The following is a 26050-nucleotide window of genomic DNA, read 5'->3' as shown; positions in this document are numbered from 1 at the left end:
TCTAAATAAAAGTATTGTGTTGGATAATAAATTAATATTGGAGTCTTCTCTTTCTATTTGATACACATTATGAAAATAATATATTTTGGACAAATAAATGGGAAACATAAGTGATATATTTCACATAAACACAAACATCATATATTTTTCTCTACACATGTATATGATACAGTATTTTGGGAAAGAGAAAGCAAAACTACCAGCAAGGATATCCAGGAGCTGGCCAGGCACTACAAACTAGGTTTATAGCTAGATCTTGGTGTTCTGCTGCTGAACATTTAAACAGATAATTTCACAGAACATCAAAATGAGACAAAACTACTCCATGACCCTGATTTATCATTACAAAGATAAGCCTACTCTGTAATTATATCTAAATACAGACAAAAACTTGAATATTATCTAAACCACAATAGCCAAACATTCTCCTACCATGGTTGATATAAATGGTTGCTGTCTCTTTAGAGACTTTGGTTTTCACCTCTGTCCAATCTTCCTTTCTCCTAGGTAAGATTTATTATGAATGTAGATAATCCTTCCCACTTCCTGAAGGTCTCCTTATCCAGGCCAAAGGCCTACTTTCTGAAACCCTCTCCAAAATTATATGTCATAAGCTCGAACCTCTAAGTCCTTTCCAACATCCTTTACTGAAATGTCACATGGATTTACATACTGTGTGTTGTCCCTTATGGCAATAAGTTATTAACCCAACTTTTTCAACCACGCATATGTTTCTGATGGGGTTTGTCTAGAGGTGACAGACAGTCTGAGTATACACGAACACAAATGCATAAACAAATTATCTTAGGAATTATAGAAAAAGCTGAACCCTAAAAAGCATATATCAGAATCTTTCATATACATTGTATATTACACATTGTAGGTTATAATTAATAGTCATTTAAGAAAAATAAATATAGACAACTATGAGAAGTTTTTCTTTCCTAGCTCAACAAAAGTTGATTGTTTCTCTTAAGATATACATAGATGGGAAGGCATATTAATTTGTGATGACATCAATTTCAATAATTGATAGTGTCACAAAAAATAGCTCTGGATTTTTGGATTTTTATATATTTTAAACTAATGTCAACTACTGGTACTGTGAGCTTTTCTATATAAAAAAATGTTCATTTTTTTTCTTTTACAGTCATTGAAATATAAATTAAACTATGGCCAGATATTTCAGAATTGTCTTTAAATGAAATAAACTGCCTGGTGTTGATCAGTCTGGATTTTATATCCCATTTCAGTCACCAAAAATGAGAATATTTTTGACAAAATATTTGTCAAAACCATGCTTGAGATATCCAGAATCATCAATTGTAATCATACGATGAAATAGTGTATGAGTTATTTTAGAGGATGCTCTGAAATCATCTTGATTTATCCCTGAAAAAATAATCATCTAAGTATTTTTGTATTCAATTAATCTGCTTCTGTGACAAGAAGAAAATCATTCTAATTACAGTATACCTGGTTCTGCATCTACTTGAGAGACCTGAAGTATACCGAACAAGTTAAAAATGAAAGCTATTTTACCAATATATATTTGGTTATTGGAATAATAGCAGTAGCTATTCAGAATTTCTATTAAGAGCTTCTTCAGGTTTCTCATCTAAAAAACTAATACAGGGACACCTGGATGACTCAGTGGTTGAGCATCTGCCTTTGTCTCAGGCTGTGGTCCTGGGGTCCCAGAATGGAGTCCCATCTTGGGCTCCTTGCAAGGGGCCTGCTTCTCCCTCTGCTTGTGTCTCTGCCTCTCTCTGTGTGTCTCTCATGAATAAATAAATAAAATCTTAAAAAAAAAGTTAAAAAAAAAACTAATACGACTGGATTATGGAAAGTATGGACTAATTAATGTAAAAATGTATCAATATTCTGGTGAAAGTAATCCAAATTCGTGATAATCCCCAGGTAATAAAGCAAAAGTTTTAATTCAACAGACCCACAGAGGAGTCATATGGTGGTACTCTCTTTGCATGGAATGATCCAAAACACTGATATGATAAAAGTACATTTTGAAGAAGTAAATGCATTTGTAACATGTGCTATATCTGGGCATTGCATTTCCAAGTTTAATCTTGTTTATTACTTTTTTTTAAAAAATATTTTATTTATTTGAGAGAGAGAGAGAGAGATAGCACAAGCAGGGGGAGTGGCAGGCAGAGGGAGAGGGAGAAGCAGGTATCCCACTGAGCAGGATCCTGACCTGAGCCAAAGGCAGATGCTCAAGTGACTGAGTCACCCAGGAGCCCCGTGTTTATTACTTTTTGACACAAATTTCAAATAAATGTTGACACTATCTTGTCAAGAAAAGGTTCTTCATCTAGAGATCATTATTTTACCTAATGAGTGAAAAGTGAAAATAATGTCTGGAATTATCCCAAGGACACTGAACAGTTCAAGTAATTTCATGAAGAAAATGATAAATACTTACTGATAGCTGTTGTAAAGGTCAGTACAGGTAGAATTGTTCTTACAAGGATTCATTTTGCAGTCATTGGATTCTTGTTCACAAAAACTTCCTTCCCAACCAGTTAAGCACACACACTGGTAGCTCTAAGGGAATATAAAAATTATACAACCTTTGGGGTATTTCTTGCTATTAAATATAGTTATTATTCCTCGCTATGTTGCTCTGTCAATTTTTGTCTATTTTAACTTTTATAGCATATCAATATTTCCCCCAAATTACTTTTACCACAATTTAAAAACAATGTGAACAGTATTCTTTAGTATCTAATTCAGTAACACTAAATATGCATAATGCTCACAATACAATACTGGTTTTGTTAAACATTTTAATATAAAAATCATATCAGTAATATGATGGTTAGTGATTGTATAAAACTAACTAAATACATCACTCAGCTCACAAGTTAAAAAAATATGTAACTATAACAAATAAACCTTCTGACAGTTTTGTTGCATTATTTACAAATAATCTATGTCAATACAGTATTGCTGGTCAACTAAAGTTGCAAAAATTTGTATACCATTTTTCTAACAGATAAAATAGTCCTTTAACAAATATTCAAAATATTAAAAGTAAAATCACTTTTCCAGGATTGGGAACAAACAAAAGAAAACATCTCAAAGCACTGTGGAACAATAATTTATATATTAAAAATACTTTCTTTTTAAAAATATTTTATTTATCTTTCTTTATTCAACAGAGAGAGAGAGAGAGAGTGAGCACCAGTACGGGAAGCGGCAGGCAGAGGGAGAGGGAAAAGCAGGCTACACCCTATTCATGGAGCCCTATGTGGGCTTGATCCCTGGGATAATGACCTGAGCCTAAAGCAGAGGCTTAACCAACTGAGCCAGCCAGGCACTTCTAAAAATACTTTCAAAGAATAGGGCTCTTGTAAAAAAAATTGGGACTCTGAACATTTAGAGATTCTAGATCTAGAAGAATAAAAAGCACTAAAATCAGTGTTAGCTGTTCTCTTCATCTTCACTGTTCTATATAATAGCAACTAGCCACATGTGGTTATAGAGCATTGATATGTGGCTGGTATCAACTGAAATGTGATTGAATTTTGAAGATTTAGTACAAAAAAAAAAAGAACGTAAAGCATTTTACTAATAATTTATTACTTACATGTTAAAATGGTAATAATTTGAATATGAAGAGTTAAATAGAACATATTAAAATTGATTTCACCTGTTCCTTTAACTTTTTTTTAACATGGCTACTAGGAAATTTAAAACACACACACAGGTCTCATTGCTTTTCCATTAGACAGAGCTGTGCTAGATGAAGGCAACCCAGTGTCTCCATTTGCAAATAGAGTTAAGAAATCTACATAGTTATACGCACATATATGTGGAGCAGGAGCTCCCTGAGATTAAAGAACTTGTTCTACTTTAATACATTCCAGCTTCTTGAAAATGTCTGGCACCTAATAGATACTTAATACATGTTGGTTGAACACATGAAAAAGAATAAATATGATAGGAAAGGTAATGTAAAATCCGAAGCAACTAAAACAGATTTCAAGAGGATTCTATATGTTTGCCAGGCAGATAGCAAATTTGTTTTGTACATTACAGTCCAACAACATATTAATCAGAGAAACAAATAAACTCACGCTCTATGTACTTGCATTTAGGTTATAATAATTCAAATATATGAGAAGTGCCACTGGTTTAATAGGGCCAATTGGTTTGCCATGGCTTGTGAGCAGCTGAAAAGCAGAGGACGAGAGCCACCACATTGTCAACACCGGGCTTTATTCTTGACATATGTGTTAATTCTCCAGAGTACTCATTAATACTACTCATGATTTGCTGGATTTTAGCAGTAATTTTCTCACGCATTGTGGCCTCTACATTGTTAATGTTCTCAGTGAGTTTGTTGTATTTGGAAAGTTTTCACTGATTGTATTTAGCTCATTATTTTTCCTTCCCTTTTTTGTAAGCATTGAAAAAGGACTTACATGAAAATTGATGTAAAAATAATATTTATTTTATTTTATATTTTACTTATTTATTCATGAGAGACACAGAGGGAGAGGCAGAGACATAGGCAGAGGGAGAAGCAGGGCCCTGCAGGGAGCCTGATGCGGGCCTGAATCCCAGGACCCTGGGATCACCACCTGAGCCAAAGACAGATGCTCAATGACTGAGCCACCCAGGCATCCCAATTATATTTATTTTAAATGAAAGCAATTCTACAGTAAGCAAAGGAAGTGTCTTCTGTGGGTAAATGGAGAAACTACCCAACTCAGTGATGGAAATTAAGGTGGAGAGGGATGGATAACATATGCATAAATCTTTGGGACAAATGAGGTGCTCTGTTCACTTTCTAAGAGGTACGAATCATTTTTGTAAAGACAAATACACAAGTTTACTGCTGGTTTTTATTTTGACATCTCAGTAATAATTTGAAACTAATTTAGCAAGTGAGTCAAAAAGCCAATCATATATCTTTCCCATTAAAGCCATGCATTCCTTAAAAGCTAATAATTATTGGTGTTCTTGATGATTTAATAATAGGTAGAAAATTATAATCAATTTAATAGTATAATTATCATTAAAGTGTCAGGTACCACAGCAGTGATCTCTAGATATGAAATCTGTATGAAAAGGAAATGTTAAAAAAAATCAGGGAAATAGATTTTTAAAATATTAAACATTAACAATATAAATTTTGAAGAAAGCAGAAATGAATATGTACTAGAGACAACCCAGAGTTCAAGTATTTCTATTAATCCATTGCTTACTTAATTCAGAAGCATTTTCCTGAATTGAGACACTTTGCACAAAGCGCTTTCCCATTCAATATTAAAAAGTTAATTAATTCCAGTAATTTTAAATAATATAGAATACTATTTTTAAACCATATTACCAAAAACCATATTGTCCAAAAATAATGAAAGAGAGTAACCAGAGATTTTGGAAGCTCTCCAGACCTATGCTGAATAAGTATAAAGAAAATTCATCTAGGGAGGAGGATGAAGAGTAAATTTTAAAAGCATCCGAGAAATAATTACACATTACCTTCAAAGGGCCAAGGCTTATACCTTACTTCCCAGTAGTAGAAGCAAGAACCCAGTAACAAATATCCTAATAGAGTGAAAGAAAATAACTATCAACCTAAAAGTCTATGCCCAGTAAAATATATCCTTTTTAGGAATGGAGAATAAACACATTTAAAAAAAAAAACAACATCTGAGAATGTATCGCAGTGTTTAAGGTTGTGGATACTTGGTGATAGCCAGCCAGGATTTGAACTGGGCTCCATGAATTATTAGCTATGTAATTATAATCATGTATATTGAATCTTAAGGAACATCAGAAATAATGGTACCTGATTGATAAGGGTGTGAGGATTAAATGGGTACTTAGTATAGAACTTCATTTGATATCTGACTTACAGGAAGATACCAGTAAACTTCAAATAAAATGTTCTTTGGAGGGGGGAGGGGCAGAGAGAGCGGGCAAAAGAGAATCTTAAGCAGGCTCCATGCCCAGTGCAGAACCAACTTGGGTTCAGTCTCATGATCCTGATATCATGACCTGAGCCAAAATCAAGAGTTGGACACTTAACAGACTGAGCCTATCAGTCACCCCTAAAATGTTCTTTTATCCAGTGAATTATTCAGGTAGTCAGAACTATTCCTCAGTCTCTGATTCCTGCTTCTTGGACATTTTTCCCATGTGAAATACGGTTGCTCAAGTCCCCCAAACCCAACTTCCAAAGTTTATTGTCTTCTCAAGGTTAAAACAAAGGTCACATTCTACCTGAACCTTGATCATTTCCTACAGTATACTTTCCTCTCATAATTACTATTTATCTTTCTTGATACTTTTAAAGTACATTAGTTACTCATATGCATATTCTATTTTCCACTTAGTACTTATGATATTTAAAAATATTTTATTGTGTTTTTTTCTACTGTAAAATATAAACGAAAAATATAAATTTTAAGAAGGCAAGGACTTAATGTTTTTTGTTCATTTATCATCAGTATTTGGAATACTGTCTTATATTTGACTAAAAGAACAGATGTTAAAACATAAGATATATATGATACTAATTGGTAATAATATAGCCATAGTGAATATTTGTTTAGGAACTTTTTAGATATTAAATCATCTCATTTTGCTAACAAGAAAGATTATATTTTAGAATATATTTAAATAACCCTTCAAATAAACATTCAACTAAAAACAAGTTCTATAAGGATTGGAAATCCCAATAAAAGAAAAATTGGGTTAGTTCCATTATGAAAAATGTTTACATACTGAGATCATTATACTTGATTCAATCTTAGTGACAAAATTTCTTACAAAAATATTTCTTATGTAAAACTTACTTTTAGAGTCCTAAAAATTTAGATACACACCAAAAGAATAAAAATAATAAAAAATTCAAATTGTGGTCTCTTTTCAGAATCATTACTCATATCTAGGCAGAATAACAAAGATTTTTTTTCTTTAATGAAATTTTTAAGAAATGAAGTAAAACTCATAATAAAGTCAATCTTTGTAAGAATAACAAGCTCTGCCTATTGACTTATAGTCTGTTTCCTTTTAATGTTATTTTTTTAAATTCATTTTAATCTATAAAGATTTACAAAATTGGCTATAGGCAAAAAGATTGCCAAATACTGCATATAATGATACTCAGGATTAGATAAATGCAGTAATATTATTCTTAAAAACAAACAAAACTATATTAATATGATTTCTTCAACTACAGAAATGATTTATCTTAGCGATTTAAATCTAAAGTGAAATAATATGTATTATTCTGACAGAAAGTTAATGGAATATTTAAAAACGATTTCTGTAAAAAGTTATAAATGCTGAATTTGATTGAACATATTTTGAAACAAGGCACTGAAAATACATGTTAAATTGAGTGGTACTTTCAAGGCAGAACTGTTTTAGAAAAACAGTTTCTTTAACTTGGGGAAATGTAATATATGAAGAGAATGAAAAGCCATGTTAGATGTGAAGGTTGATAGGGCATAAATCAAACTATATTGACCTTTTAAAAACACTTTCTAAAGGAAATATAAAACTGTAAGAAACTTAGTCATGTTTTCATGCAATGATTTTTTTTTGTTAATAATAAGAAAAGCAGATTAGTATTCTAGTACTTTTTCTAAATGAGGAAATGGCTTTAAGTATAAATTTCCACTTTCATTACAATTAATTCTTTCATTATAATTAATTCACTATAATTTAGTTCTCTTCTTAAATGTCTTACCTTCGTAAACTATTTGCCTTCCTTTCCAAAGGGTTTCCTTACCTTTAACACTTTCTTTCTTTCCTTCCCTTTCCTTCCTTCCTTTCTTTCTCTTTTCCTTTCTTTTATCTTTTCTTTTTTTCCTCTTTTCTCCCTTCCTTCCATCCCTTCTTTCTTTCTGCCTTCCTTCCTTCCTCTCTACCCTTCTCTCTCTACTTTCTACTCTTCCTGCCTTCCTTCTTTCCTTTTTTCCCTTTTCAAGAAGAAATATTAAGCTAGACTAAAAGGGCTTAGGATACCAGAATTAGAATTTTATTCTTTACTAATAATATAGCTACCATGGGAAAATAACTCATCTGTCATCAGACATATTTCTAATATCTTGAATACTGCTTTCCTTGACAACTGGAGATATAGTCGATTACCCAAAACTTTATCCCCAGGACATATATAATATTTTAGAATACAAAAAAATGTATTCTGAAAGACTATCACAAACAAAAAGATGCCAAAATATGAATGCAGTTCTGGTATAGATAGTGTAAATATTTGGGACAATTACTTTTTGGTCTGAAAGTCAAATGACAATGATAATGCAAGCATACCATAAACTAAGCATCACTTTTTTCCCCTCTTCAGGCTTTTTCTAAAATATTTCACAGAAAGGGGGCACGTGGGTGGCTCAGTTGGTTACATATCAACTCTTGGTTTTGACTCAAGTCATGATTTCAAGGTCTTGAGATCCAGCCCCAAATCTGCCCAGTGCTAGGTAGGGAGTCTACTTGGAAATCTCTCCCTCTCCTTTCTCTCTCCCCCTCTACTCTTCCCCCTGCTTGCTCTCTCTGTCAAATAAATGAATAAATAAATGATAAATAAATAAATAAATAAATAAATAAATAAAATCTTCACAAATATAAAATATTTCATAGAAAGATAATATGTAGTTCCTTTTATTGTAATCAAATTTCCTGGCACATTAGAAAAGCCACAAAATTGTACAGTTTTTATTACTCAAAGCTGTTTTAAATAGTAGACTATTTGTTCTAGTGGTTTTAACAATTTTTATTAATTTTAAATAGGAAACCCTCATACAAACATAATTCCCTAGGGAGTGAAAAGAAATAAAGTAGCATAAAGCAGATGTGCTCTGAGTGAAGCAAGGAAAGGAAACCTAGAATCCTATTCATTTGGCTGTTTTATCCACTCTTGCCCTTCCCCACCTGCCCCTGAGGACATTATTAACCCTCCACGAGTCTCAAAATACAGACTGAAAAACACTAATCCACCCAACCTATTTCATTTTATAATGAAGAAACTGAAGTCCAGTTCAGACTTACTCAAGCTACTATATCTCGCTGGTGGCAAAACTGGAATTAGAACTCATGGCTCTTGACGACCTTAGTTTTTGCAAATGTAGCTTTAAAAAATTAATTAACAACACCTGGTAAATTAGTAAATTCAGAAATATTTTCTTTTGAAATGTACCTTGAAGACAACCTGAGAATTATAAGGAAATCTTCAAATCAGGTACTTTGAATAATCCTGTTACATGAATTACCATATTCTCTTTTTCTCTGTGTATCAGAAAGTTGCTAGATGGTCCAATTGATACCAACATGATGCCATGCAAACAGTAGTGACCAATAATCATACCCCTTACTCATAATAGAGATGGCAAAGGAGAAAGCCATGATATTAACATTATAACTGATATTAATTGGTTTATAACAGATGTTGTAAGCATGCAGCTTGAACTGTACAAGTATGGACTAAAGAGAACCACCCTGACTCTATGAGTTATTTTCAGGTTAGATATAGCAATGATCATCCTCACTGAACTTGATTGTGATAGAGAGCAGAGCGAAGAAAAATCACTGCTTTGATTGAAGGATGTAGTCATGGGATATCTGCAGTCTCAAGATATATGTAAAGCAGTGTGTCTGAAAGTTTTCAAACCACAAGTACGGAACTCAGCACTCCCAAGAAAAATGAGCATCTAAAAAATTAGAAAAGTAAGCGATGAGTTTTCACAGCAGTGGTAGAAACAGATACCAAACAAATAACACAATATTTGCATATTATTTTAGATAATTTCCAACACTCCCTTACAAGATATCATGTTATCACTTGGTGAAGTAAATAAAATAATGTACATGAGATAGCATAAGGATATTTTGAACATGTTCTTCAATCTATTGATTTATGTTTTGTAAAACTTTGGCTCTTGTTAACATTTTTAATTTATTAGGGTTTTTATTTTAAGTTCTAGAAGATTAGGTAGAGGCTTTCTTTAGATTTAAACAGAAAGCTTTTATGTGTAATACTATATTATGTACATGTATATACATAACATATTGCATATAATTATAGACACATCTAACATATATGAAAGATGCTTATATATCATGAATTCTACATTATATAAATATAACTGAATTTAATGCCACCTGAATCAAAGCTTATTTTTGGAGTTAAAAAATTTTCAGCAGATACCACATAGTGTAGTGTTTTTGTACTTTTTTTCCTTTTTTTTTAAAGATTCCATTTATTTACTCATGAAAGACACACAGAGAGAGAGAGAGAGAGGCAGAGACACAGGCAGAGGGAGAAGCAGGCTTCATGCAGGGAGCCCTAAGTGGGACTCGATTCTGGGACTCCAGGATCACACCCTGGGCCAAAGGCAGATGCTTAACAGCTGAGCCATCCAGGGATCCCTCCCCCCACCTTTTTTCCCCTTTTTTTCTTTTTTTTTTTTTAATTTTTTTTTAATTTATGATAGTCACAGAGAGAGAGAGAGAGGCAGAGACACAGGCAGAGGGAGAAGCAGGCTCCATGCACCGGGAGCCCGACGTGGGATTCGATCCCGGGTCTCCAGGATCGTGCCCCGGGCCAAAGGCAGGTGCCAAACCACTGCGCCACCCAGGGATCCCTCCCCTTTTTTTCAACATAATTAACTCCTAGCAGTTGCCGAGAGGAATTCTAGTGCATCACAGAAGAGCACCGATTATAAAGTCTTAATGTAAACTGGCTTTGTTTCTCATGATCTTAACAGTTTAAATGCTTTGTATATCTGTAGGTTACACTTCATGATAAGAGGACCATTTTGTCTTATGGTTGACTATCATGGTTTTATCACAGGCCAAAAAACTACCTACCTTTGCAGTAGAAATCCGTAATAGTAAGAGAAAGCAGAGGGCAGGAAGGGCTAGGACCCTGTAACAATGCTTAGAAAAGCGTGCACTATAATTTTGAATATCCCTTCAATCTAATAATAACTCCCAAAAGCGAATGTGTTATTCTCAAATTTGATAAATTATGAGGGCAGCCAGGGGGGGTGGGGGGCTCAGAGGTTTAGCTCCACCTTCCGCTCAGCCCGTGATCCTGGAGACACAGGATCGAATCCCACGTCGGGCTCCCTGCATGGAGCCTGCTTCTCCCTCTGCCTGCCTCTCTGCCTCTCTCCCTGTGTCTCTCATGAATAAATAAATAAAATCTTTTAAAAAATTCTTAATAAATTATGAGAACAAGGGCTCCAAGATGTGTTTGGCATTTTAGAATTTAACGTTGCTGATTTGATCACTCCTCCTCCTTCTCCTCGGGATAATCAGACACAAGTATTCCTTTCTTCTTTCTCCCTCCTTTCCTACCTTTCTGCCTTCATCCTTCCTCTAGAGTCAGGAATTGTAGACTTGTGTTTTCATTCTATCCACAAGTAATAAATATATTAAGCCACTTATATTATGCATTTAACATGAATGATTAAAATATCCAGGAGGAGGAGGGGGTATTTGATTCTGGTCTAGAACATGTAGGTAGGCTATTAAGCCACTCACCTAACTTAGTTATAAGTGGTCTTAATTTTTATTTTTATTATTATTTTTTAAAGATTTTACTTATTTATCCATGAGACACACACACACACAGAGAGAGAGAGAGAGAGAGAGAAAGGCAGAGACACAGGCATAAAGCAGGCTCCATTCAGGAAGCCTGAGGTGGGACTCCATCCTGGGACCCCAGGGTCATGACCTGAGCCAAAGGCAGCCAGCAGCTCAACCACTGAGCCACCCAGGTGGCCCAATTTTTAAATCAATAAAATTAGACTGGGTAATTTCTATTAACTTTTTCAATCTTAAAGAGATATTTTTATTGCTTTATTTATATTCCGTAGAAGAGCTAAGTATTAACAAGAATGGTCTCTCTATTGTGCTATGCATTCCCACCAGCTGTCTGAAACACTCCTAAGTGATTCGTTAATTCCTGTTTAACAAAATTATGTTCTGGAATGACAGCTGGAGACACAGTAAGTGGTTTATAACTTACAGTTTTTCTTAAAAGAGACACTGCTAAAGTTTGTCTTTGTTTCCAATTCCTCATACCAGCTTATGAGGCAAAATATGTTTTAAAAACACATAGAGAAAAATGTCTTATTATGTCACAATAATTAATATTTATTCACTAAGAATATGAGAGAAATTGGTCTTAATGTGTTTTTTTTTTTAAGATTTTATTTATTTATTCAGGAGAGGCACAAAGAGAGAGGGAGGCAGAGACACAGGCAGAGGGAGAAGCAGGCTCCATGCAGAGAGCCCAACTCGGGACTCGATCCCAGGACTCCAGGATCACACCCCGGGCTGAAGGCGGTGCCAAACCACTGAGCCACCGGGGCTGCCTGTCTTAATGTGTTTTAATTGAATAAAATGAGTAGCCATCGTCATATACAAAAATGAAGCAGAGTCCCTATGGCTAAATTTTGATATGTGGTGTGAAGTTGACAGTTTTCCAGTCATTTTCTTTTATCTTGTTATTATAAATATTTTTAATAGAAGGAAATTTCTAAGTATGAATAATCAAAGTAAATTGTGAGTACATGGTATATGGAATCAGTTTATAATCATATATTATATAATCATTTTCATGAAAAATAATGTAAAATGTTAAGCAATCATTGCAAAATTCTCAGACAAAAATAATTTTGGAAGAATTTTTCATAGTACCTTCTTAAATTACTGTTCATGATTTTTTCACTCACGTAGATCCCAGCTGACCTAATGTAGATTTTCATATATCTTTCACTTTCCCATATATCTTACACATATTTAAATGCTTGTTTTTTTTAAAGCATATCTAAATGCTTGCTACTAATTGTGACTGAACAATATATCTACAAATCTAAATCTGTCCCCAGAAATTTTGATATCACAAAAAAATGTCCTCTCATATTTGGCATCTCTCAACTATTAATTCAGGATGTAGCCCTTTAAAGCCAACTTTCCCAAAGAAACATTTTGCTATTGGTTAATGGTGTTTGTTGTATGTGTTCGTTGCAAATTATTCATTATTCAAAGATATTTTGGTATAAATGAGAGAAGTCTTATTGTGATCATCTGACTTGAGTGAACAAGAATAGTTCTTGAGATCTATTACTCTCTCCCATACTACTAATTTATATCTATAAAAGACATAAATATATACATATAAAAATTCATGTCCTTTATTTTTTCATATTTTATTTATTTATTTGAGAGAGAGAGAGAGAGAGAGAGCACAAGCAGGGGGAGGAGCAGAGGGAAAGAGTCAAGCAGACCCCCTGCTGAGTAGAAAGCACGGCACAGGGCTCCATCCCAGGGCCCGCAGGACTTGGAGATCATGACCTGAGCCAAAGTCAAGCACTTACCATCTGATCCACCCAGCTGCCTCTAAAAATTCCTGTTTAACATACTCAACAGGTACATGTAACTTACACTGGTCACACCTGAGACATCTATAAACTAACAATACTAAAAACATTCATGCCTCTTCATTAGAGTGGTAGAAGTCCAAAAGGAATTTATGAGACTTTTCATATATTCTGTTTATTTTATTACATCATTTAGCCTCTCCTTATTCTTAATCTAACAATACTACTTTTCAGTGCTCACTAGGCTTGAGTTGCAACAGAACTTCCATTTTCTGTCCATATGCCATTGCACAATTTACCTAACCTATCTTCTCATTTACAAAACTGGGTTTAGAATAGGATTATTGGGGGGTATATTTTTGAAGGGCTTTTCTGTGTACTCATGTATTAAAAATTCATTACAATTTAGCTATTGTTATAATTATTTTATTGATCTATCAATCATTGGGCACTGTGAAACCATTAACCAATGTTCTTGGTCTTCACCTACACTGAAGCATAAGCACAAACCAAAATCATAACCACAGCTTAGCTCTCATTTCCCCTCAGGCATTTTCAACCTCCAATACCTCAAAACATGAAATTCCAACCCTTGACACCATCCCTTATGCTCTCATCTCTTCGAACCTTTCATTTCTATTCTATTCGTGAGTCTACTTTTATCAGTACTGCTCAGTTAGTATCCAGTTCTCCAAGTATACTTGGCCAAATCATTAGTTCTCTTTCTTCATTTCCCAGCTTGAAGATTATCATATAGCATTTCCCAAAATGGGATACTTATACCACTTGGTATATAAGAATTACAGGTTTATTTTATTATAATATATCAATTCTTTATTATTACTTTAAACTATATTGGAATAGAAAAATACATCAAGTTCTGAATACATTACTTGAGAAAAAAATTATTTTAAGAAAACAATTGAGTTGATATAAGAGGTATATAAATTTGTGGCAAAACAACAAATTTTTCTAATTTTAATTAGCTGACTGAGGCTGAAAATTATGTTCCTTTGGCCATCTTATTACACATATCTCCTTGATTATTACTGTACTCATATCTCGTTGGTACTCTATTACTGTACTCAGGTCTTTTTGAATAAGTTTTCTATGATGTGTGTTTTGCCACTCTATACTGAATGCCACTCTATACTGTTTTTCCTTCGGCAAAAATTCTCTACATTTGGTAAGCTAATATTCTGATTAGAAAGCCTACATTCCAAAGATGGTTGCTACAAGTACTTCAGTTATCTTTATCTCTGACCAACATCAGATGCTTTTTAAGTTATTATAAACCAAAAATAGGAATCCATTAGTGAAATTATTATTCAACATACATGGACCAATTAAATATTTTAAAAACATTCCTAAGATATTTTAGAGACATTCCATGCTCTTTCATGACCATATGTAGTGAGAGCCCTGTAGTCTGAAGCCACAGAAATGATAATCCTGGTTAAATAAATTATCCTGTGCTCCTTTTCTTGTTTAGAAGTTTTCAATTCAACTGACTCTGAAAGATAGTGCAAATGAGTCCAATGGCTGGAAATACTGTCAGAATTGCCTAAGGGAAAGTTTAATGCAAGTAATTTCTGAGCCCAGCAAAAGATAGAGAATGGAACATCTTTAATGTAAGAAATGGCAGAATGATAACATAATTCAGCCTGGCTTGATTCTATTATAACCCAGTAGTGAAGTAGAAGAGGTAACTCACATCATTTCTAGCTATTTGTAGCTATGGGGACCTATCAAGGAGAAAATCATAATTGGTATGTTCAAATATATTTCAGGTTCACTTTCCAAATCTTTAAAGTACTATTGCTGTTCACTCTTGTCAGATGATTGCAATAGGATTTCTCTCTTTTATACCACAATTTCATTAAGTAATCCCTTATTTACAACAAACACATAAAACACTAGTGACTAATAGCAAAATATTCCTTTAGAAAACAGACTATTAATTTTAAATTGTAATATATAATATACTGTTATATCATATATTTTATTAATTATACTCCTTTTATGTTGGTCTACACATACATGAATTTACTTTAGAGGTTATTACCTTCTGTTAAAAAGCTTAAGAATTATGGCCATTAAATGAATTTCCCAAAGTCTGACATCTAGTAACTTCTCAATAAATCATATCTTTTATAACTATCATTATTTATATAGATGCTTAATATAGAGGCTTTTAAAAATTTGAAAATTAGATATATATCATTTGGTGTCTATAGCCATACCACCCAGAACATACCCAATCTCGTCCGGAGATTAAAATGAAAAAAAAATTTTTCTCTAATGAGTTTTTAAATAAGGCTTTCAAAATAATATGAATTCATATAAATTATCAATGAATTTTTAGTTTCACCATTTAATTTGGCAATAGTTATTATCTCTAACATCCCTCTAATTTCTTTTCCTTTAAAGAAATTAATAGTTTGTTTATAATTAGATGTCTATGCTGTGTTCTTTATTCATTAAAGAAAAAAAATCTCTCAACTTTTTCAACTGATTTCATTGAACTACCAGATATTTTACAGGTTAGTGTTGTCACTTAAACAATGTATTAATATCAAATCTTATGTTAAATCGAAATAAATATATTTACTTTTTTCCTTTCTATTGAGATTATTCAAAAGTCATATTTTTTATTCAGCATTTGTTGATAAAACATTTTATATTTGGCAGGGAGAATGTTTGGGAAGATTTATTTATTTATTTATTTATTTATTTATTTATTTATTTATTTATTTATGATAGTCACAGAGAGAGAGAGAGAGAGGCAGAGACACAGGCAGCAGGCTCCACGCACCGGGAGCCCGATGTGGGATTCGATCCCGGGTCTCCAGGATCGCGCCCTGGGCCAAAGGCAGGCGCCAAACCACTGCGCCACCCAGGGATCCCCTGGGAAATTTCTTATCACAGTGACAAGCACTAGCAAATCATTCACCAAAAAAATGAGCTTTATCATTTGCTCTTGAGCAGATGCAAAGGAATATAAAATTAGCCCTTTTCTCTAAGAAGCAAGATGGAAAGCTTATATTAATAACGCTAATAACAGTTGACTCACAGAAATGAATTCTACATAAAACTATTTATCCTCATGCTCACGAGTAACAGTGTTAAATCATATCATCATAATACTGATAAAGAAAAATACAAGAGAAGTAAAAAAAATTCATATTCATACAATTGTTTTCTTAATTCCATAAATATTTACTGAAAGTATATGATATGAATGGCATGGTAGGTGTGTGTGATACTTCAGTCAACAGGACAAACAAAATATGTCTGCTTAAATATTTGCCTGAAAATTACTAAGATGTTCATATAGGGACATATAGTATCAACCATAAAAGAACACAAAAATATCTATTTTCTGTAGGCCTTTTTTGTATAAAATGTTATGTGTGCTATAAGAATATGTAATATGGGCTCCTTTGGGATACTCTAGAGGAGAATCTATTTTATTGTGTTTTTTACTTACAGAGCTGCTTTCTCATATTCCTGGACTTAGGGCCCCCTTCCTTTAACTTTAAAGTCAACACTATAGCATGGTGCTTTAGTCCTTACTCTTCCTTCTTTTGTTTTCAAATATCTCTGCTTCTTTTTTTTTCTTTTTTAAAGATTTTATTTATTTATTCATGAGAGACACACAGAGAGAGAGAGAGAGTCAGAGACAGAAGCAGAGGGAAAAGCCGGCTTCATGCAGGGACCCCGATGTAGGACTTGATCCCGTGACTGCGGGATCCCGACCTGAGCCAAACGCAGACGCTCAACCACTGAGCCACCCAGGGGTCCCCTCTTTGTTTTCATAAAGGGTATTTGTGGATACATGTAGGGCCCACCCAGATAATGCAAGACAACTATCTCATCGTAAGATATTCAATTTAATCACATATGCAAAGTCTCTGTTACCAATAAAGTAACCTTCACAGTTCTGGGGATTAGGTCCTAGATATCTTTAGTAGCCATTAGTCTACTCATTGTCCATCTGCATACCTTCTGGCACTCTACTCAAGAAGGTAACCTCTAGTGAGCACATTAAAATAACGACAACAACAACAACAAAAAAAATAAAATAAAAAAAATAAAATAAAATAACGACAACAAAACAACAACACAAAAAACATAATCTTCAAATTAAATTCCATCATTCTTAAATTTCATTCTATTAAGTTTATTACAGTTCTTTTTTTTTTTTTTTTTTTTTAGATAGTTCTTACTTGAGGTGCCTGGGTGGCTCAGTCGATTAAGCTTCTGACTCCTGACTTTGTCTCAAGTCATGATCTCAGGGTCCTGATATTGAGGCCCTTGTGGAGCTCAGCAAGGAGTCTGTTGGAGATTCTCTTTCTCTTTCTCTTTCTCCTCTTTCTCTTTCTCTTTCTCTTTCTCTTCTCTTTCTCTCTCTCTCTCTTTCTCTTTCTCTCTCTCTTTTTCTTTCTCTTTCTCCTCTTTCTCTCTCTTTCTCCCTTTGCCCCTCCCCCCAGTCACTCATTCTCTCTCACTTCTCAAATAAATAAATATTTTAAAAAGATAAAAATAGGGGCAGCCTGGGTGGCTCAGCGGTTTAGTGCTGCCTTCAGCCCAGGGCCTGATCCTGGGGGGCCCAGGATCGAATCCCACGTCGGGCTCCCTGCATGGAGCCTGCTTCTCCCTCTGCCTGTGTCTCTGCCTCTCTCTTTCTTTCTGTGTGTCTCATGAATAAATAAATAAAATCTTTTAAAAAAATAAATATAAATAAATAAAAGTTTGACAGTTTTTTTCTAGTTGCCTACTACTACCTTATTATTGGGCTATTTTATTTACCATCAGTTATGGCATCTATTTTCTAAATAATCTTCTTGTCTCTGACTATATTCATTCCTACTTCATAAGAGTCAGAATTAAACTTTCTAAAAACTAAACACAACCAAGTTACTCAGCTCATGAAAAAGACCCTGTTTACTACTACCGTTCATGGAACAAAATGTAAACTCTATAATTTGGAATAAACTATCCTCCCTAGTCTGAGACCAAAACTCCAGTCTTTTTTTAACCACTTCACATCTTTACACAAGTAAACCAAGCACTCTAAGTACAAAAGGATTACCAACATTTTATAAACATATGGTATAGAATTGATTTCAATATTTTGCTTGGCAAGCTTTTATTAATCCCTCAAGAAGACAGGCTACACGTCATTAGGATTTTTTTTCTTCCGTAATATAGAAATAATGGCTACTTCATCTATGGGTCTCCACATTCATTTATATTTCCTTTATGTCTTTTTTGTGATATTATTATTATTTTTTAAATTATCACTCTATCTCCTCAATGTGTATTTGAGCACAAATTGAATAGAGCTTGGCAGGAAGGAGACAATCCACAAATATGATTAGTTGAATGAATGAGACCTTCAGAGGCAAGGGAGAAAAACTAGTGCCTGTAATAATGATATAACTGATGAACACTTCTCCTCTCCTCAAGATACACCATGAATTAAACCAGATCACTCCTCAGAAATAGTCATTGCTTGAACATGAAATTAACTACTCTTTCTGTTTTTAATCCTTGTTCAGGAAAAGTCAAATACACAAATTTATATATATATATATATATATATATAAAACATAAGTATATTGATATATAACATGTATAATGTTTCAACAAATGTTTTAAATATAATATATACATTTGGACCAAGTTTTGCTTGACTGGAATTTTTTTTATTTTTCACTGGAATTTTAAAAGTACCCAGTAATACTCTTGTTATATATACTATCCACTGCCAGCAAATTATGTGATTTTATATTTTCAAAAACTGTTCTTCCTAAATGAATAATACTTCCTAAAACAGTATTCAAAATATATTTATGAATTCCTTCATTCACATATTAAATAAAGGAACACACACACACGCGCACACATTTTTATAAAATAACCAGAGCCAATGCTATGAAGAGAAGTAACACTTGACATTGAGAATGTCACAACACATGTCTAACAAAAATGAATAATTCAGCTTGGTGGGTCATGTGATATTTTTTATCACACATTATGGTAAAAATGTTTATTTCCTTCTATCTTAAGAGTCCTGAGGGAAAGCACTGTGTATAGTTTACCATTTTGTCTTAGTTAAGAGTACAACATTTTGAGCCTTGATTTTAATGAATGTAAAACTGATTTTGCAAACCAAACTGAGAACACATAACATCAGTGATTCATGAAACATTTGTTGACTAAAAACATTGCTATCCTAAGGGGACGCCTGGGTGGATCAGAGGTTGAGTGCCTGCCTTTGGCCCAGCATATAATCCTGGAGTCCTAAGATCCAGTCCTGCATCGGGCTTCCTGCATGGAGCCTGTGTTTCTGCCTCTCTCTCTCTCTCTGTGTGTCTTTCATGAATAAATAAATAAAATCTTCAAAAAAAATAAAAAAAATAATAAAATAAAATAAAATAAATAAAATAAAATAAAATAAAATAAAATAAAATAAATAAAATAAAATAAAATAAAATAAAATAAAATAAAATAAAATAAAATAAATAAAATAAAATAAAATCTGTCCTAGGACTTGAAGATACAAACTATATAGTGCAGAAACTAAATGATGAAAAATTATAATTTTGCAATATTACCAGATTCTTTTCATAAATACACGTGTTATTCCCATTTTTATTTTATTTTATTTTATTTTATTTTATTTTATTTTATTATTTTATTTTATTATTTTCCATTTTTAAAATAGCTTTACTGGGATGCCTGGATGGCTCGGCAGTTGAGCAATTTGCCTTCAGCTCAGGGCGTGATCCCGCAGTCCCAGGACTGAGTTCCACATCAGGCTCCCCACAGGGAATCTGCTTTTCCCTCTGCCTATGTCTCTGCCTCTCTCTCTGTGTGTCTCTCATGAATAAATAAATAAGATATTTTTAAAAATATATAAAATAAAATGAGCTTTACTATCATTTTTCCAAGTGAATATTATGAAACACTTTTTCAAATTCTAAACATGGGTATGTTAAATAAAAATATGAGACAGAATAACATATATAGAAAATTAATTTCTCTTTCTTTTCAAGTTTCATATAACTAAAATGAAGAGAACCAACATACATTTAGGAAAATACAGTAACAGGAGCATGAAAAAGAATTTAGCATTTAATTCCATCATCAGATTATATATAATTGCTTTTTCAGAATTCATAACAAAATATTTAAGTTCCAAAAAAACGTATTTAGATTACAAAAAATACCCTTAAGAGCAGCCAGAGATGTTGATTCAGAAATTATGCATAGAAGCAAATTCTGGCTAAGTTAACCAGAAGAATGAAAAATATGAAAGGTAATTAGGATTTATTTGAAGACTATTGGTTAAGTTACATGAATAGAGGATAAATGCCTCATAATGTAAAATCCAAGACAATTCCTATGATCTTAAAATGTTATCTTCAGCTGCTTGATCTGAATCACTGGAAGTGCTGTTAAAAATGATGAATTACTGGGCCCAGCCCAGAATTACTGAATCAGAATACCTAGAGAAGATGTCCACATATTTGCTCTTGAACACCATAATGAAGGAGACTCATGCCCTCTAATATTTGTCTTAGAGTGACTAAGCCCCAATATTCCATATGCTCTGTTTTTCTACTAAAGTTAAAAACTTCATGATTGTTAAAAAATCTCTGAACCCTTTTATCTTACATGACAGATATTACATTTGATTTTAAATTGCTGTGATTTGTGTGAAAATCACTCTCTCTTACTTTTCTCATAATTTGCAAGCCTATTCAAGCTAGCAAAATCATCTTTTTAGTCTGTGTATAACCCACAGCACAAAGAACATGGACTTTTAATGTCTAAATCCCTTATATATTTTTATTTATTTGAGAGAGAGAAGGGAGGGAAGGAGAATGGTTTGGGAGGGGCAGACAGCGATGGTGAGGGAAACCTCAGCGACTCTGAACCTCAGGTTCCTGAATGGAAACCACGAGACCGCAGGCTCAATCAAGAGACCCTGAACTGAAACCAAGACTGCGCCATTCAGGCAACTCTAGTGTATAAGTTCCTTAAAAATATGAATCGATTGAAGAAATAGATTTCACATATGAGGGTGATAGGCTTTTGGGTAAGAACACTATGTTGAGTGGACATTTTGATGTTGTATGTGGCTTTAAAATTGTTAAAATTAATTCTAAAAAATATTAGTCCTTTTTATGTAAGAGAAAAAATATATAGTAGGCTAAGACTTAAACTTATTGGAAAGTACAATTTCCCAATGAATAAAAGGCAGAAGCAATAATTTTGTCTCTCATATATTTTAGTAAAATATGCCAAGTCTCAAAATCCTTTTTATTTCCTGAAAATGACATTTGAAATTGATTAGGTCGGTAGCTGCACATATTTTATTACCATTTAGCTCCTCAGACTGATATCTCTCTGAGAATTTCTAAGGCTAATTTAAAAATGTATCACTTATTGAGTAAGACATAACAATGATAATTTTGTTTCTGACAACACCCATCGGTATTAGTTTGTGTGCCAAAATCACTTTTCCTTATTTTCCAGATTCCTTTATAAATCAGTTCCTTATAGTACATGACTATAAATAATGTATAATTCAGGACTCAAAGCAACAATTTGTCCTCTAGGAAATAATTTAAGGAACATTTCCCAAGAGGAAAGGCCTCTGATTATCTGGAAACTCTATGAGTCTATAACATGTGAGATGGAGACATCTGTTGGGATACTCTTTTTCATTTTTAAATGTGTTTTTTCCCCTATTGCAATTCAGATTTCCACATATATTGTATTCATATAAATAGGTTATCCTTAAAAAAAAGTAACACATACACACACACCCAAAAAACCTGATCATTAACAAATGGTCATTTACTGAAAACATGGTTTAGCTATATGACTACATGTTGCATATAAATGAAAGGCTAATAGAATTACAGAGGACTTGCAGTACATTTTTATAAGTAAATTTTTCTGGATAAACTCCTAAAAATCCCTTCTTTTAATTTTCCTAATTGATAAATTTTATTTTAATTTGCTAATCAAAGCATAATCATTTAGTAATATTTATGTTGAAAATAGATTTTATGTCAAGCAAATACCTTCTTTATTGGTATTAAACACTATTGTATTAAGATTTGTGGGATATATGTTATTGGGACCTTTTTTAAAAACAGATTTGATAAAACATTTAAAATTATATTTTAAGTAACCTCTATAGATGAAATTATTGCATTAAGTTCAGGTGACACTTTAAAATAAAATATTTAGGGGCACCTGGGGGGTTCAGTGGTTGAGTGTCTGCCTTTGGCTCAGATCGTGATCCTGGGGTCCTGGGATGGAGTCCTGCATCAGACTCCCTGCAGGGAGCCTGCTTCTCTCTCTACCTCTGTCTCTGCCTCTCTCTCTGTGTCTCTCATGAATAAATAAAAGAAAATCTTTAAAAAAATAAAATAAAGTGCAGCCCGGGTGGCTCAGGGGTTTAGCACCGCATTCAGCCCAGGACCTGATCCTGGAGACCCCAGATGGAGTCCCATGTCAGGCTCTCTGCATGGAGCCTGCTTCTCCCTCTGCCTGTGTCTCTGTCTCTGTCTCTCTCTGTCTCTCATGAATAAATAAATAAAATCTTTAAAAATAAATAAATAAAATAAAAATAAAACAAGTTATTTAAAGTGAAAATAGCTGGCTTCATTATGTTTATTAAATGAATCCATTATAGTGATACATGTGGATTTTCAAAGGTAAAGAAAAAAAATAAGATTACAAATAATTGTTACTGAAAAGCAGGTGACAGTGAAAGAAGTCATTAAGTTGGACATGTTCAGTTCTATCAGATGGCTACTTTTTGGGGGCACGTTTCTTGTCAGGGGTTTAAAAATCAATATGTGATTAATAAAAATGAGGTATGCCCTAAATGACATGGCTTATGATTTTATACTATTGGTCTATTTTATAATGCAAAGCTCTAATTTTAGCATAATCATCTTTATCAACTAGTATTTATTACATGTTATGAAATCCATCTCCATTCATGTGGAGACAAAAGAATCATGATTCTGTCACTAATGTATTTCAGTAATTATATGAAATAGCCAAATTTCATATGAAATTAAAATAAGATGCAAATAAGTTTCACCACATATATAAATAAAACTATTAGTGTATTAATTAACAGCATAAATCACCAAATTATGGAAAACTTGGCAGAACTGACATAGGTAGAGGTAGGTGACTATTTCCTTTGAAAAAAGAAGAATCACATTGACTTTCCTAATGGCACTGAACACAGTAAATCTGACTGAGAGATGTATTGTACTTTGCTCTTTGTTTTTTTTTTTTTGGCAGGCTAAGGCTTTAAAAGAAGAGTTCGTGAATAAGAGATGCCTCTCTGGGTCTTACCTGGGAAAGACGGAAATGAAGCTCTCCCATTAGAGTTAATCTAAGGTCCTAGGAGAGCATTTACTTTAAAGGTCATATTGATTGGCAGCACAGAATAGTGAAGAGAATTCACTATTGTCATTATTTGGTATGCATCAAATAATCTAGCCTTTGCCACCCACTGTGGTATTCTGAGTGAGAACATAACTCAGAAGCAGAAAAACAAATTCAAATCAGGACATATGTAAAGGGAGAGATCAAGGCCAAACCCATTGTAGGTGGAAGAAGAAATTCAAATTCCTAGATGATACAAAAGTCATATGATAGTGATTCTCAAACTAGAGTGTGATGAGAATTATATAGAAGCCTTGCTAAAGTTTTTGGGTCCCACTCCAGAGTTTCTGAAAAAATAGGTCTGATATGGAACCTGAAAATTTGCATTTCTAAAAAGTTCCCAAATGATGCTAATGCAGGTGGTTCAGGAACCACATTTTGCCTTATAAGATCTTATCATTAGAAAAAAAAAGAATAAAAATAAAAGTATAAGCAGTATATCTTACGTAATTGATACAGACACCCTACCAAAAAACAAATAAAAAACAACAAAAGAAAACAAAACAAAAGCCCATCAAGTGTTGGAAGGTGAGGCAAAGGAAACAGAAAGAAAGTAATTATTAGGGAATGAGCTTCCAGATAGACATTAGCTTCAGCCGACAGTTTTTCAAGGTTTCTAAAAGCAGCCACATCAGAGTATGTACCCTGGAAGCATATGACTACAGTTAAGAGTAAGAAGAAAAAGCAAAGATCAGTTGTTGACAGATAAATCCTTGGGACTCTCTTACACCAGTAATGGAATGGGATTTGTTAAGAGGGATGAGGAAAAATAAACAGCACATGAAGACCAACCACAAAAAAGTCACACAAAATAGTTACTATATATATAATCAAAATAAAAGACTCCTTTTGCTATGAAATAAAATACTTGTAAGCAATAAAGTCATCTGTATAAATATTATTTTCAAAAGTATACAATTACATAGATTTATTAACAAACATGGATTACAATTTTGAAAATTCGGTAAAGCTGCCATACCTTGGACCACAGGAAATTGTTTCAGAATATGAAATTAACAACATTGTGGGCATTACTTTGAGATGTTACCCTACAGTCCTAAGGAATACCACAAACCCTGTCATTCCAAGTGATTGTATATAGTAGAAAATCCTTCAAGTAAAATATATGACTTAGTTTCATCTTCCATTGCTAAGACTAAAAAAAAAAAAAAAAAAAAACAGAAAGACTTTCCACTTTGGAATGGACAATAACAGAAAATAAGCTGTAAGCTTATTCTTTCCTTCTATATAAAATATGTCAATGCTAAATTTTATTATTATTTCAACATGCTACAATAATGTGAAATGATTATAGAGAAATGATCTTAGTTTAAAACCCACCCTACTCCCTTAAGGCATTAAAAATAGTGCAGGGCAATTTCAGAGGAGTCAAGTTAAAGCTAGGTCATGAATAGAATATATGGATGTTTTCATGAAATAGCCCAGAATGTGTGATAAGAACAATCATATTTTAAATTAGACTGTAGCCTCAAGATAATTTTCCAGAATGCCACACTAAATACATCACATATTCTTTTATATGCTGTATTTTTATGTTACATTATTAATGAAACATGAATTATTAAATACATATTTCAATAATTAGTGGCTGAATTCATATTATAGCGTGTCTGATGGTAACTAATATAGTTGCTTTTATGCAGCTGTATTAATGTATATATTTTAATGTGTCCCTGTCATCTTTATGTTGGAGTAATGTAGGTTTATGTGTAGCAAATGCTTTGTTAAGTTTTATGAATTAGACAATATAAAAATATCAAGGGAAAGAGCAGATTCAAGATCATTAGCAATGTCAAACTGAATGGGAAAAAGCATTTTAAAGTTTTATAAAACTAATGATTTCTCAATAGGCCTAAGGCTTTAATAGTTGGGAGACAGTTTCTAGTCTTCAATTTCATTAAAACATACCTGGGAAATGGTCCATTTGAGTGAGTTAAGACAAACATTCCTTGAGGCTCACAATACCCTTAATTTAGAACTGGGTATCTTGAGAGAATAGGACTTTTCAGGTAGTATAGGTCTCATTGTAAAAACAAGAACACCATGGCCCAGATAATTTAAGAGATCCATACTTTTTGTTCATAGAATTAAATAAAAAATGTTTGATAAATGGATCAATAATTATAGAATTGCCCTAAGGTCACAAAGCC

General features: G+C 33.1%; 1 protein-coding gene across 1 annotated transcript in view; it reads right to left on the bottom strand.

Moving 5' to 3' along the window:
- The window catches only part of EYS (eyes shut homolog), a 1513100-nt gene that overhangs the window by 1044035 nt on the left and 443015 nt on the right, over positions 1 to 26050 (bottom strand). Inside the window, exon 12 of the mRNA XM_072832461.1 lies at positions 2444 to 2565. Coding sequence (XP_072688562.1) covers positions 2444 to 2565 — 122 coding nt within the window. The remainder of the gene's footprint in view (positions 1 to 2443; positions 2566 to 26050) is intronic.

This window comes from Canis lupus, chromosome 7, assembly GCF_048164855.1.
Source record: "Canis lupus baileyi chromosome 7, mCanLup2.hap1, whole genome shotgun sequence".
In the NCBI taxonomy this organism is placed as follows: domain Eukaryota; kingdom Metazoa; phylum Chordata; class Mammalia; order Carnivora; family Canidae; genus Canis; species Canis lupus.
This window is presented reverse-complemented; position numbering and strand designations above follow the sequence as displayed.